General features: G+C 36.4%; 2 protein-coding genes across 4 annotated transcripts; both read right to left on the reverse strand.

Annotated features, from left to right (window-relative positions):
* Nucleotides 1-3,376: 3,376 nt before the first annotated feature.
* On the reverse strand, nt 3,377-5,628 carry LOC112453262 (adrenodoxin). The gene is made up of 4 exons (XM_025013887.1): nt 5,061-5,628; nt 4,211-4,323; nt 4,010-4,142; nt 3,377-3,607 (listed from the first exon to the last, which is right to left on the reverse strand). The coding sequence occupies exons 1-4, from the start codon at nt 5,186-5,188 to the stop codon at nt 3,514-3,516; spliced, it is 468 nt and encodes a 155-aa protein (XP_024869655.1). The 5' UTR covers nt 5,189-5,628; the 3' UTR covers nt 3,377-3,513.
* Nucleotides 5,629-6,358: 730 nt separating this feature from the next.
* LOC112453261 (uncharacterized protein DDB_G0283697-like) lies at nt 6,359-14,697 on the reverse strand. 3 transcript variants are annotated; one of them, XM_025013885.1, is made up of 12 exons: nt 14,397-14,697; nt 13,753-13,852; nt 13,214-13,413; nt 12,895-12,959; nt 12,726-12,803; nt 10,290-10,747; nt 9,384-9,540; nt 8,706-8,870; nt 8,097-8,594; nt 7,856-7,994; nt 7,512-7,734; nt 6,359-7,438 (listed from the first exon to the last, which is right to left on the reverse strand). In XM_025013885.1, the coding sequence occupies exons 2-12, from the start codon at nt 13,776-13,778 to the stop codon at nt 6,919-6,921; spliced, it is 2,529 nt and encodes an 842-aa protein (XP_024869653.1). In that variant the 5' UTR covers nt 13,779-13,852; nt 14,397-14,697; the 3' UTR covers nt 6,359-6,918. The 3 variants fall into 3 exon arrangements, with proteins under 3 accessions (XP_024869653.1, XP_024869652.1, XP_024869654.1); XM_025013884.1 differs by having other exon boundaries at nt 9,384-9,543; XM_025013886.1 differs by lacking the exons at nt 12,726-12,803; nt 12,895-12,959; nt 13,214-13,413; nt 13,753-13,852; nt 14,397-14,697 and adding an exon at nt 12,221-12,338 and having other exon boundaries at nt 9,384-9,543.
* Between the last annotated feature and the right edge of the window lie 306 nt (nt 14,698-15,003).

A 15,003-nucleotide genomic window follows, 5' to 3' on the forward strand; every position in this document is an offset into this window, starting at 1 on the left:
GACACTCTCGGAATATCGGATAACCAAAAAAATTCATGCAGTCTCCGATGAAGAATAAAACAATAATTTTCCTTTTTGCAAACAAATTTTAATTTAAAAATATATTTAAGATAATTTTTATATTAGATATATTATAATTTATGAAAAACTGCATGAAATGTATCTTTACGCTTGCCGAGTCCCGATCATCCTCGACTACGATTGTTAAAGTGTGCATACTTTCGAAGCCTTAAGATCTGCGACAAAATGAGAAATTGGCACGAATGTGAATCTTGCCATGTTTTTACTTTATTATTATTATTATTATTATTATTTGTACTTATTTTGCAGAATCTCTAGTCCTAGATTATTTTTGTTCACATGTGTGCGTGAAAGCATAAGATTTTAGAATTCCGATTATTGTATAATTGCTAATTAAAATAATTGATAAAATGCTTGAAATTTGCGAACTCGACGCAAATCAGGTTTATCTTTTCCTAATGATATTTATTGTATGTAGTGTAAAACATTATTAGAAATTAATTAGAATTAAACATTAAAAAAGTCAAAAACTTAGCTACTTGTATGGTTCAATTTTTTTTATATTTTCAATATATATGATAATATATGAAAATTATGTTTTATTTATCTTGTCGTCTATTATGCGAATTTCAGTAGATCAACATTGTATAAAAATGGAGCACTAAATTTCGTTTTAAATTAACACTCGTATGATTGCAGTTAAACTCCGCAAATCATAAATCCAATTATTTGTTGTTTATCCACCTGCACGTTCATTAATCTACTAAAGCTGCGTTTCGATATTCACACTGCCAGTACTGATCTATCTATAGTTTACGTATACTACAGATTTTCAGTACTGGTAGTGAATATCGAAACGCAGCCTCACTAAAAAAGAAAAACATAACACGAGTAAAAAAGAATTATTGAATGAGTTCTTCAAATTTCAAGCCTTTGGATGTGTGTTGGATGTACGATTTACAAATCAAATACGCGATTTCGTTTTCTTTATACATCGGTGCGTTTTAATATTTAAAGGTATTAAGCTATGAAGCTGCTTATGAATTTATAATTTAAGCGCATTTAGAATTAGATTTATAATTTTATATCGTTACTGCGTGATCATGAAAGATTCACACCTTCACACACGTTAAAAGAAATTGTAGCTCCAGTATTTAAAAATAATTGTAGAATACAATGTGAACAATTTTTTCTTTGTGTCAAACATTTTTCTCTTCAAAACCATTGAAACAATACTTGGCATCAAACTTTCGCAATTATAAAACATCTTCCTGAATATAAAAAATATAAGAGCATTATGAGGGTGCTTATACAACAGTTTTTATAAATTTTAGAAAATTTTATTTTCGATTTGTATCAATGTTCATATCCTTGCGATATATGTATATAATATTCGCGTTATCTAAAGCATTCAGAATCCAACTTCTAATACAATTAAAAAAAAAGAGAAAGCATAGAGAATTTATGTCGTTTATGGTGTGTTGCACGGAATAATAATACAAATCATGTGGTAACAAGTTATGCAAAGACACTCGATAATCCATGGGTATGACATAACATACGTATATTACTACTAATATGGTAAAAGTTCCATATTCGGTTACGTATTCTCTAAAACTGCTGCGTGTATTTTTTCTTTGCGTAATCACGATATACAAATACGGAATCCATACTTGATGTCACGAATATGCCAAAAAGAAAAAACGAAAAGCTTAAGATTAGATAAAAGAGATATATAATGAAGAAATAGAGAATGTTTTTTTTTCCTTTCGCTTTCGCATCTTTTTCATCAATTTTATCTTAAAAAACAAAAATTACAAAGAGATATAGTTTTTAGGACTAGCTAAAGTAAAGTTATTGAAAATAGATTTTTTTTTCTTTATCCGTTATTCCGAGATATCTTTATTGATTTTTTCGTGAATAAACGAATTTCGAGTCCGTAAATTGATATCACCGAAGATGAGTTATCGGCAAAATAAAGAATGCACGAAAATGGAGCTTTTACAAATGTATTCTGCAATCTTGAAAATTTAGTCACAGTCTTGTCGAACATTTAAGTGCAAAAATGATTTCAAGTCTTTTATTAATTGTCATACTATATCTAAATTCTTTGTTCGTACATTATTTTATATTTGATTTCATATAAATCATTGAGTGAATTTATTTAAAGAACATATCAATATTCGCAACTTGTGTCTTTATAAATTGAATTAGAAATTCGAAACAAGAATCTTAATGAACTTTCTCTATTCCGATTTAACATTTAAGTGAATCGATATACAACTCGATTAAATATATATGTACATAACGCAAGAATGTATATGAGATATATTCTAGAGATGTAATTTAAATGGGCAGGGTAAGAAACTGAAAATATGTAAATTACATAGTAACATAGATGTATACACTTCACCGCGTTTGTAAGTAGTGTAGTAATAATGCATTTGCATGTAGTGAAGCATGTAATAACTTTATCATGTGAGTAAGTTATTTGTTGGGTTCATATACATATATAACGCACATAGTACAAAAGTGTTTTAGCTTTATGTACTGATAGTTACATAATAACAGTAGATGTATTTGGTATGTAATTAATTAAAACAAGAAAAAATAAATTATTCTGGATATGTATTGCGAATAAAGCTGTGCGTGGATTATTTCAATCATAATATAAATGTGATTTAAGTTTTTCTGACTGATTTAAGGACATTTCCATCAATATTTCATTGAAATAATTATTTATGTATTCATGAACGTTGGGCGATAGTAGATTAATATTTCCTACTATAAAGTTCTCATCGGTATGTGCATACATTTTTTATTTACCCTAAAGATGAACATATTTTATTGGCGATTGATATAACCATGAGAATGTAACATAAGAAAGGTTAAAATTATTCACAAGTGTCTTCTTTTTTATGACCTCTTTTGTGATTAGATTAAAGTATGCTTGTGCATTTCATTCTTAATATATCAGTATACTCGTAGAGTATTGATGACAAATAAAGATAACGCAAACTCAATAACAATAATATTTTGCAAGTAAAATTTGATAAAGGGTTTTTGACACTCGGAAATGGATCGGCAGCTGATTTCTAGATTATAATTGGATTAAATAAAATAAAAGTTCATTTTAAAAAATTAAAAGATTTTATTTTTCTTTCATCGTTTATATTCTAATATTTTTTTGTAAAAATGATTTTTCTCTGTACAAAATATTGTCAATATTGTATATATAGGTATATTCTGGTATATGAATCATGCATGTAATATATACAATTGTTTTAAAAAATATTATCTAGTCCATTTAGTCTATTTAAAAAATATTGCATGTAGTCCATTTAAAAGATATTAATAATATTTAGATTTGAATATAATTTTAGCTACTATGTACATAATACATTTATATTGGAAAAAAACATTGTGCTAAACATATTGCTATGGAGTCAATTTAAAATTTTCTAAGCACCGATTGAACACCTTATTGAGTTATCATGTTTGTCTCGCATCGTTAATGGTAGCTGGTACTCTCACCTCAATGCCGTCTAGTTTTTCAGTCATTATTATCTGGCATCCCAGTCTTGAGCTATAATTAGATATACATATATTTAAAATAGTACGAATAAAAAACTATACACCCGAAACATGATAAATAATAAATAAAAGAAATTTACTGTAATCTTTAAAACATGTTAAACAAAAATATAATGAAATTAATGTATTAGAAAAGGAGACGATCAATTTGAATAACAAATCAAACGATGTTTGACTATAATCGACCTCCTACTTAAAGCAAATTTTATTCGAAATCCCTTAGGGACATAAATATAGAAAGCTAATATATACAATTCATGAATAAATGTATAAGATATTACAAAGTGAGATTCGAAGAATGTGTCTCTCGTGCATCGATCTTTTAGCATATAAAACATTTTTCACCTAGCAAAAAAGAAAGAGAGTACAATTTGAATAAAATTTGGAAACATACGTTTCATATCGCTCGTACGCCAACTCCAGCATATCCAGCTCTTCGTCCGAAGGTTCATCAGGAAGACTGTCATACACATCCTTAGGAAAAATTAAGTGACACGTGCTGCACGTCAGTGTTCCTTCGCAGGCTCCTGTTCAAGATGGACTTGTGCATAATTATTAAGGACAAAAACATTTTGTAGATATAAAATGTTCATACCGTAACCATCCAAGTCGAGGTCATTGTTCACAACAATATCTAAAATACTGTCTCCAACTTTCCCCTTTGCCTTTATTCTCTCTCCATTGGCTTTAACAAATGTTATAGTGACCCTGAATGAGAGAGAGAGAGAGAGAAATACAGTATTTATCTATTTTTTGTACTTATCATTTGTCTAGATCGCTTTACTAATAAGTCTACTTTTAACTTAAGTATTCACGAGTTAATAATTCTTAGCAAGGTGAATTTTAATTGACCGTTCACTAAAGTTGCTCAAGTTAGACATAATCCTATCCAGAAATTTATGTATTTGTTCATTTAAACGCACATATCTAAAAGATTTCTCGCGATACCAGAGATCTTTTTTTTTTTAGCAGACGTTTCACAAGGCGTTTCTTGACATTTTCAAAAGGAGAAAGTTGTTAATAACATTTAACAACACTAATCTTACTAATTGTTTTGACGCTACACCCGGTGTCAAGTAGAAGGCGACTAAGAGTGACTTTGATCGAACTCCTCTGATTATCAGCAATTAACATGAACAGAATTGTCAATTTTTTGCTAATTTCACCCAACATGTGAGAAGAGATGAATTGTACAATTAGAAATTTCATTGTCAACTAATCAAACTGATCACTGACTGATTAACCCCGTGTTCCTTTTTTACTGGCAGTGCTGAAAATATATAGTTTGCGTCACGTAACTATCGATTTTCAGTACTGGCAGTGAATAAAGGAACACAGCCTAAGTTGAAGTTGACCCAAATTTGATCAAAGTTACCTAAAGCTTTCGAGCGCTTCTGACCGCGAGAGAACCGATCAGTATCACTGTTTGAATTTCGTCTACTCACTCCTTGTTCTTGGAGAGCGGTTGCATGTTGGATGTGGCTCTCGCGATCATCACTTGACTAGGCATGACTCTGCGCGCGTAATTTGTCCCCAGGACGGAAAATGATCGCAGTCCTCGCATTAGTGCCATTGTTCAATGTCGAGCATCAAATCGCTCGCGCGGATGTCAAAAACGAGCGTGTTACTATTCCGGTTATTCGGGGGACGGCGTCGAGCAGCGCTGACGAGAACGTGACCGGACCGCGAAATCGCACAATCCTCCGTGTTTGGTGAAACCCGGGGATAAAGTGATGAATTTGCGAATTGCGAGACACGTTGCAGAGTTGTAGCGCGGGTTTATCTCTCTCGGTCGTCGGTCCTCGCACCGCTCGCACGCCGTCCCGGTCCTGGCGAGCGTGACAATTCGACGTGAATCGTATTGTGAGCGTTGTGACTTGTGACGCCAAGCGCACGACAACTCGTCGTCCTCGTCGATCCTCCCGGTCCCCGGATCCGCCTCCGGCAGTTTCCCCGCATCGCGAACAATCACGAATTGGAGTATTGGGTTGGGGACGCAGGGGAAGGAGTAAGGACAAATGTCTCCGAACAGTGACTTTTATGCGCATGCGTGAGCTACGTCACTTGAATGCTGAACCATGCTGAACTGAACACGTGTCACGTAATCGGTTTCACAATTCACAACTCGTGACATGGAATGCTACGCAAGCATTTCTAATTTCTATTTTTCTCTCCATCCATCTCTCGGGGCCTGCGATAAATTTATCAATTCCATTACGACTTATATTTTAATCATATGAATAAATGATATACAAGATAGTAATACAAAAGTCTCTGTTAGACTCTTGACGAATTTTCAGGAACCATTAGATAAAAATGCATATGATTCAGGAAAGATATTATCTCACTGTAATAGATAAATATCTAAAAACAAACAATCGTGGCATTGCGTCAAACACCACCAATCTCATCACTAATCATAATCACAAACACAATAAATTGCCCCGACAAAAATACATGATAAACAGAAGATTTTATGACAGTCTCTGACTTTCCATTCATTCGCAAAATAAAGTAGAACTATAGTTAGTTGTATTAACTGCAGACAAAAAGAAATAAGAGACTTGATTGCATTTGGTAGATGAAAAATTGATATTTACGATAGCATTACATACCTACTCTAAAAATTCTTGAGCAAAATATTTGAGCAAATATTAGGTATCAATTATTAAAATAATTAATAATAAATGGTCGCGAAATTACGAAGTGATTTAGGGATTGGTCGAAAGAATTATATAATTGATCCTAGAGAGTGCGGAATTTATTACGATCAATAAAACCTATAGTTAAATTGTGCTTACATGAGATCTACACGAGATTGATCAGGCGCACACGCTTTTCTCCACGCTAACAACTGAAAATTGAAATTTGCATATTTAATTATTTCATGTATATGTATAATTACGTTTGGACAATGTCACTGATACCTCGGCAACGCATATGATTATATCAATGATACAATACTTATATGTTAAAATTACATAAATTGAAAATTGTGAGACTTAAATACATTGTAATTAACACATATTTTCAAACGAAGAAGAAAATATAATACGGAAGAAACACGTAATAATAAACAAATATTTTGCACGTGCGGTATATTACGTACAAAAATTATTTTTGTTTAATTAAATAAAAGATAATTCGATAAATGTATATTCGCATGATCCATGATAAAAATAATTATTAGAACGAGATTTAGAAGAACATAATCTCAAAAATAATCTGAAAATGGGTCAAATAAATTGAAGATGTACAGCAAAAGATGATTCTCGACGATACAACACATTCGTCTGTTCGAGCTTAATTTTTAACATCTTTAATTTTATTATTACCGCTTTTATCTTCGAGGATTTCACTCTTCTCGTTTTCTTTTTCTTTTCCGGGCTGCTTCTTGTCTGAATTGCGAAAACGATCGTAACGCGAATCCTCATCGTCGCTCGATTTCGATGCTCCTGCCTCGCTTTCTCTTAAAATGTCACCTAAATCCTTGTCAACATCGTCCCAAATAATTTTATCGTCGTCTTCATCCCCCTGATTATTCTTACTGTCTTTCGCGTTCTTTTCAGAATCTAAGTTACTAGATTTTTCTTCTTCAATTGTTATGTATTCTGGGCCGGAAACGCCATTATTATCAGCTGCAGTAGACACTGGTGTAGCAGATACTTGTGGATCGGACGTGACGGGAGGAGTCTTCGCGTTGTCCGATGTACTATTAGTCACGGTGGAATTGGTAGAATTCACATTCGTTGCAGATGACGATTGAAGATGTATCCTTTCCGCTTGACGTCTAAGTGCCTTGTCGTCATTGTCTCGCACGTACCTGCAATACGTATAATACGATTGTAATAGTCTACCTATCGATTTGTTTATTCTTTAACATCGTTGTGATATACCGTTTAAGATGACTGCGAGTAGAACAATGTAAAGCGACTGCCCGCTCTATGTTTTCGCTGCGTGGCAGATATACTTTGCATAACTCGCAATATTGTACTTCGACACGTTTTATGTATTCCGCACCGACTTTTATCATTTGTTTGCCTTTCGATTTTTTCTCAGTTTCGCTCGAACTCTCACCCTCGGCCTTTTCTTTTTTCTTGTCGTTGGACTCTTCGTCTTCTTTAAAAACAATGATGGTGTGACATAAGGCATTTAGAGATAAATCCATGTGATAATTAAATTTGACCACAAGAAAGATCTTTGACAAATTAGAAATAATTTGTACATGCTTGTTACGTACCGTCTACATCACCTACAGAATCCAAAGTCATGAAATTATCAAGATTAACTTCTTTATCATCTTCTTCTGGCGCACTCGAATCCGCCTCTGCTTCGCCACTTCCATTTGCATTCATTCTTTCTCTCAGTATACTCTTTCTCTGATGAAAGGAAAGGAAAATAATCGATTTACATTTAGTCATATCGTGCCAAGGAAAATTAACAACTGATTGATACACAAGAGTTCAAAATATAAGAGTTACCTTGATGTGCTCTAGCGAACACATATGTGTCTCAAAGAACATTGGTGAACGGAATTGGATACGACAAACACGACAGAATGGTGTGAGGAATCGTTTCATTTGACGATGAGATTCGGACAGCTGATGAGCAGCTTTCAAGGATCGGTAATTTAATTTGCAAATGGCACAAAACATAGTACGAGAGGGTAACGTGCCACGTGTCGCATCGCGGGCCTCAATACGCCTTTGCTCTTGCCGTTGAACAACTCGCATACGCGTAAGTGTCACCTTATGTCGAGCAGCGATACGTTTCATCGCCGCGCTATGACGGCCAGAGAACAGATGGAGTGAATATTCTCTGAACGTGACGCTGTGATGAGCGCAATGCGGGCATTTCAATTTTATGAATTTTCTACCGTCCCGTCTACTCGGCAATTCTTCGGAATCTGCAGTTCTATCACGTTCCGCTTTTTCATTCTCATCATGTTCCTCATCATCACCATCGTCATCTTCATCCTCCTAGAAACCCAATAAAATAGATTAGAACAAATCAAGAAAACACTAATAATGATAATAATAGTAACAGTAATTTAAATAGTAATAAATATATAGCTAAGAGAGACAACTCACTTCTCGCTTCTGATCATCATCTTCCTCTTTAATATCATCATCTTTTTCTTCCTCATCTTCGGTATGTTGCCTTTCTCTATCTTGTTTTTCCTTCTTACGTTTGTCCTCTTTTTTCTTTTTCTCCTCTTCCTCTTCCAAGTCTTCCTCTTCATCACGTTCGTGCGGCTGTATAACATTAATGGATATTACAATAAATATTACAAAACACGCAACAGGATATTACGGTAAATATGCAGAATTTGGGCCTCCTCACCGATTTCGTTGAACTTGGGCTTAATCGACGCGTTTTTGCGTGAAACGAAAAAATCTGGCAGAAAAAAGTGTCGCTGAAATCGGTGAGGTGGCCCAAATTCTGCATATTTACCGATATTACGTATTATTAAAAAAAAAAAAATGCTGTTAAATAATGCATTACAAATTTTAATGCAATAAATGCATTTAAAAAAATTCTCGACGAATCTATCGTTAGGAAGAACCTGGTGCTAGAGATCCGATCGTGTGGTTTTAAGCACCAGCGATTAAAAACAAATAATAAAACAATCCTCCGCATTTGTGACCATCGATCTTTATATCATATACATTCATATCTAACGACCGAGTTACATAAATATACTTAAATTCACGATTACGAGCGATATACGTTTGACAAGCTTGTTTACAACGTCACTGTTGAATTACCTTTTCTTCGTCGTCCCAATTACTCTTATTATCATCTTCCTCGTCATCGTCATCGGAAAATTCTGCATTAATGGCTTTGGCCATCTCTCTATCCTTGTCCTTCACGCTGGTCCCGGATCCCGAGTCCTTTTTACTTCCGGGTAGCCTAGTAGTACCGCTACTAATGACACAGCAATTTTGTTTTGACTTATATTATTTTCCAGCATTCTGTTTTTTTTTTTTTTCGTGCTTCTTTGTCTTTCGTTGTATCATCGAGCAAAACTTGCTTATAGATGATACGTAGAAAATATCGCGATAGGATCGGTTTTAATATCTCGGCTTTATGGCCCAAAATGTGAAATGCGTTTCGTAGTGTACGCTAAAAGTGTCTATTATTCATTTTTCTTTTATTTTTTTTTTTTCATCGCGTTCTGACTTCTTCGCTCACTCTCGGTCGTGCCAAAAAATATATGAATAGTATAGTCGTACCGCTATGAACTTTAAAGAGAATTATATCTCATGACGAGTAAAATACAATTATTTTAGCTCTCGTATCGAAAGTTATTACATTGCGTTTTGATGATACACACATACACACGTACATTGCGTTTATACGTATCATCACTGATTTCTTCTTTATTAGAACAAAGCTGCAAAAAGCTCTCTTTCTCTCTCTCGGCAGTGAAACATTTGTTTCAAGACTGTTTGCATCTTGACTTTTTATCAATCGATTTACTTACTAGGCACTTATTCACGCATGTGTATTTTGTTCGTTCGCTTTCATCTAAATCATTGTCTTGCGACACTCAGGTCATCGACCGAGAGTCGGTTTGCGTGAACCGACTTCAAAGAAGGATATTCAAGCACAGGCAACGAAGATAGTATTTGCGTACGATTTTTTTTTGGGTAAGTGACTTAATAAATTACCTCCTGCGTAGTTTGGTAGTAGTCATGCGCACACGCTGGATGTAGTCTCGCGAGCGTGAGCCTAGCAGCTTTCGACGATAGTCAAGCGAGTGCAGAGTACGCTTGCGAGCCATGAGGACGTCCGATCGAGAGCTCACACGATGAAATGCACCACCTCTACCACCGGTGCCGCGGGTCGAAATGCGACCTCTGTAATTTGAGCTCTGATGCGATATTCTTCCTCGACTCGAGGTGTATCTCTGAGTCGGAGGCGGTGCCATTTCGCTAATCCGAGGAGGTGGCGGAGGCACATAGCTCCGTGAGGCGGAATGACGATCCTCGGAACGGTGGTACGATGACGCGCGTTCGCTCGGTCTCTTGTCCTCGTATACGGTGGATGACGATCCCTTATTATCGTCATAGGGCGCCGATGCAGATGAACCGTACGACGAATACCTCTGTGAACCGCTACCTCCACCCTGCCAAATCAAATTTAATTGTGCTCCTTCCATGCATTCCTCTCTTTCGTTTCATTTCCTGTCCTTTCTCCCTTATATTTTATTCTACGCACATATTGTATATTTATATATAAGTATACACGTATGTGTGCTTATGCATACCATATCGTTTCTCTCCCCTTTTTATTCCCTTTCCTACCATTTATCTCTCGTAGATCTTTCTACACACACACGTATCTACGTTTAACTCTTAATTGCTACTGTCCAACTGGGCTAATCGAGTGCCTAACCGACTGACATCGATTGATGGATTGATCGAGTGATCGAATGACTAAATGGCTAACTGACTAACTCAATCGACCGAATAAAAAATTGATTGATCAATTAACAGCGTAACTGTCGGTATAGTAATTAACTGATGTATTTCTATTTTCAGTTTTCAAATCCATTTGCATTTCATCATTCGGTTATCACGTGCATGCAGTGCTAATTGATTATCGTTTAAAATGGTTCAGTCATGTCATGACCGTCGCAGTCATATAGGATTAATAATTGCCGTTACTCTATGCTCGTCGTATCACCTAGATGTAATTTGACTTTCCCTAAACAATCAAGAATCCCTAAATGCCTTTTATACTTTTGCCTCATCACGTGACTTCGCGTATAATCGTGCGAAAAATATACTTGCTAAATCTCATTCACATTTGCAATCTTGGGAGTAGTAGCAGCGCTCGCTTCCCTCGAGCTAACAACGTCTATCTCGCCACTCAACGATACGTGTACAATACGTATAATGCTCTCGGTAGACCTTTCCAACTTAGTCGAATTATCTGTTATTAGGTGCGACACGTCAAATCTTTCATATACACGAAGATGATAACCGAACGAAAGTAACAAAGCTGTCGCTATGTACGTAATCATTTGTAAATATTGGTGCATGGTTGCGTTTGGTAATAAGATAGTTTGAACAATATCACGTATAGGTATGTACATCCATAAATCCATCTCTCGTCTCCCCTACACGTATCATGCATGTCAAGTATTTTCCATCATTCTGTAGGGATATGCATATATTAGACATTAATTCTTTCCCAATTCCCTTTTTGTCATGTTTAACGTAAGGTCGATAAAGGACGAACGTCCTAATACGATTGGAAAGGTCTACGAACGTATAAATATTATTCAAAATTTATCTCTCTTGTAATTTAGCATTTGACATAATTTAAATAATTAATTACACGATGTGTTTATGGATGATATTTCATGAAAATCCCATGCCTGAGGACGTTGTATGTTATTTCTCTACAATTTCTCTATACTCTCTATTCTCGTTATTGCATAATGAATCGGCGCTTATTGCTCTCTAACAGGGAACAACATGATGCAACTCGCACGTACGTCTATTCGTTCGATTTTCCATCGACTTTTCAAATAGCTCTCAAACTTTAATAGGATATATGCGGACAGCGGGCATATCATAAATATCATAAATACCATCGAGGTATATCTCATCTTTTAAGGATTCATCTTTTAATAATTTGACGTTTTTGTAGCGTTCCACCGCAGTAGCGTCCCAACGCAAAAAGAACGAGCGTTCGAGAAGCCGTTGGTTCGCGTTGCTTGAAAGGAAAGTATGATAACTTATGAATGCTTCATCTAAAGTATACCAATCTTTCTTATATACGAGTGTCCTGAAATCATTTGATATTCCTTTGTGTAATTCATTCTTTAATAAGTTACATTTTAATCGACAAGTGACAAACTTTCAGGACCATCGTTCTCAATTACATTACATAAGCTAAAAACATTTTGAATCTTCTGTTAAAAGAAAACTTTTATTATGAAAAATTTAACTATAGGGAAATATCATGACCAATTTCAGAGCATTGCATATTGATGCCGTTGATGCTACACTTTTCTCTCAAATTACTAATTATCTTACGAGGTAGAGAAATGTATGAAGGAGATTACAAAGAGAAAGGCAGGAGAGGATACATACCTGATAAGAATCACTTCTTATCCTTTTACGCGTCGACTCGCTAGACGATCGATGGTCATCTCTAGCAGAATATGAATCCTACGGAAAAAAAAGAAATATTTCAGTACTCTGGATAATACCATAAAAAACGCTTTTGAAAGTTTTCTATAATCTCATTCTGTATTCTTACACGAGGTCTTTTATAACTGTTAGAATGTTCGCCACGTCCGCCTCTGCTTGAATATCTTTCCGACCCTGTAAAGATAAATCGACGATATTATATCACATACATTTATTTACTCCATTTTGAAGATATCTACATGGATTTGTACATATATTAAATTTCATAATCTCCAACCTAGGCTGTGCTCCATTCGATGCGTCAGAGTAGATTTTTGTCTAAATTGACCACGTGGACAAAGAGTTTGTTAACGCCGAGTGGAGCACAGCCCTAATTCAGTATAAGTTTCTAAGAGTGCGTGCGCGCGCACACTTTCTCTGTATATTACCTGAATTATATTTAGATCTAGAATCATAGCTCGTCGTTGAATATTTAAATCTGCCACCTCTGGAAGATGAGTATCCTCCTCTGGATATATTTCCTCCTGCCGAACCACCATTCCACTCGTTTCCTCCGCCACCACCTCGACCCCTATAAGAACCCCCTCCGCGAGAACCAAATCCACGACCACGAGAACTCATGGTGGAACTAAAAAAGAAATCGAGAAAAATATTTCCTGTTACGCTTACAATCTATGATTCTATTTATTCTTTTTCTCCATGTTTTGTTCTTTGACATGCTCTATTGTATCTTATATGTAAAGAAAAAAATTAAGACTTTCTTCTTGCTGTAACCAAACAAAGTACTGACGTGCAAGTGTGTATTAACAACAAAATAAATAAATAAATAGAGTAAAAATACGTGGCAACAGAAATAGTGAAGTCGCTCGAAATGCAAAATGCGCTCAAATAAAGTGCCACTAAAGTAAAGCACATATCAATCTTGCCGAACAAACGCAAACCCGCGGCATGACTAAACGTACGTTACCTGTATTTGTTGTAACCATAGCTCATGGTTGCAACCTTATCGATGAACGAGACAGAGAGAGAAAGAGAAAGTATCCTGTAGTGGATACAGCGTCAATAGTCTATGAACAAAACAAATATTTTTGTACAACGCATGTGCCATAAGTTACAATCGTGGAAAATATACGTCGATAGCCTCTCCGCGATTACGAAGTCGCCGTTCAGGTTCAGGTTCAGGTTCAGGTTCAGGTTCAGGTTCAGGTTGAGGTTGAGGTTGAGGTTAGCGACTCTGGTTGAAACCACAAATGACGCAATTCCGCGTAAAATTTGCAAACGACCTCGACCTTCCACGAAAAGAGAATTTTGGAATTGAAAAAGACAACGCGATTACAACGGCATCGATCGATCGCATTGGACGAAATCCTGATATGCGCCACAACGCCGACCAACGCCGACAACGCGTCGCATATCGGCGAGGGACGAGGGACCTCGTACCTCGTGCCCCCCTTACGCGAAATATCCCGGGCCGCGGAAACCAGATTCGCCCCGAGGGTGAGAGCTACGGGTCGATAAAAGGGTCAATAATTTCGCGTTTACGCGACCGAGGGAAACAATGGCCGCGTTTCGGTATCGCTATCTCGACGTAGCGCAACGTAGAAAACTCACCTGGTTGAACCGCGTCAGTGGCAGCCGCAACCTCCGCCTCCGCCTCCTCGTTGGGACGAGAACGCGACCACGACCGATCTCTCGACTCTCGACGCCCAGATATACGCGTTACGTGCTCGACTTGCTCGATTTGCTCGACGCCTAAGATACTTTGGCCGACAAACTAGCGCGAAACCGCCGAAACCGGAGCTGACTGGAGCTGACCGGAGTAAATGGGAGCAAACGAGACGCAGACGTCCTGCCGTCCTCACGTTCACCGAGGAACCATGAACGCATGAACGACTAAAATGTCGGCACGCACATTTTCGGTTAGAAATAACAATGGCGTCCGAGCCAGAAATGTAACGGAAAACTCGGCGTCATGTTCGACGTCCAATAGCAGAACGTATTTCTTAGGGACTCCAACCGACGGACCAACGACATTTTGTTCCTGGAAAACGAATCTTTCTATTGGATGCCGGAAGTTGCATGTACATACGCACGTGACGTCAGAATAGTACGAATTTTGTATTATGGACGATTCATACACTCCATTCGCGTTGCTTGCACTTTTTGCACTCAGCATCTTCGCTTTCTCTCTCTCCAACGGCCGAATATATATTTATCT

This window comes from Temnothorax curvispinosus, unplaced genomic scaffold, assembly GCF_003070985.1.
Source record: "Temnothorax curvispinosus isolate PA1 unplaced genomic scaffold, ASM307098v1 QBEX01004244.1, whole genome shotgun sequence".
Lineage (NCBI taxonomy): Eukaryota > Metazoa > Arthropoda > Insecta > Hymenoptera > Formicidae > Temnothorax > Temnothorax curvispinosus.

Bases quoted from the DNA above. Each gene is read 5' to 3' on its own strand.
- LOC112453262 (XM_025013887.1), bottom strand. From the start codon at position 5,188: ATGGCACTAATGCGAGGACTGCGATCATTTTCCGTCCTGGGGACAAAT. The intron at 4,324-5,060 runs GTGAGTAGACGA...TCTCTCATTCAG, and splicing joins CCGCTCTCCAAGAACAAGGA to GGTCACTATAACATTTGTTA. The intron at 3,608-4,009 runs GTATGTTTCCAA...ATCTAATTATAG, and splicing joins GCGTACGAGCGATATGAAAC to CTCAAGACTGGGATGCCAGA.
- LOC112453261 (XM_025013884.1), bottom strand. From the start codon at position 13,778: ATGAGCTATGGTTACAACAAATACAG. The intron at 8,595-8,705 runs GTGAGTTGTCTC...TTGGGTTTCTAG, and splicing joins ATGATGATCAGAAGCGAGAA to GAGGATGAAGATGACGATGG. The intron at 7,439-7,511 runs GTATATCACAAC...TACGTATTGCAG, and splicing joins ACTCGCAGTCATCTTAAACG to GTACGTGCGAGACAATGACG.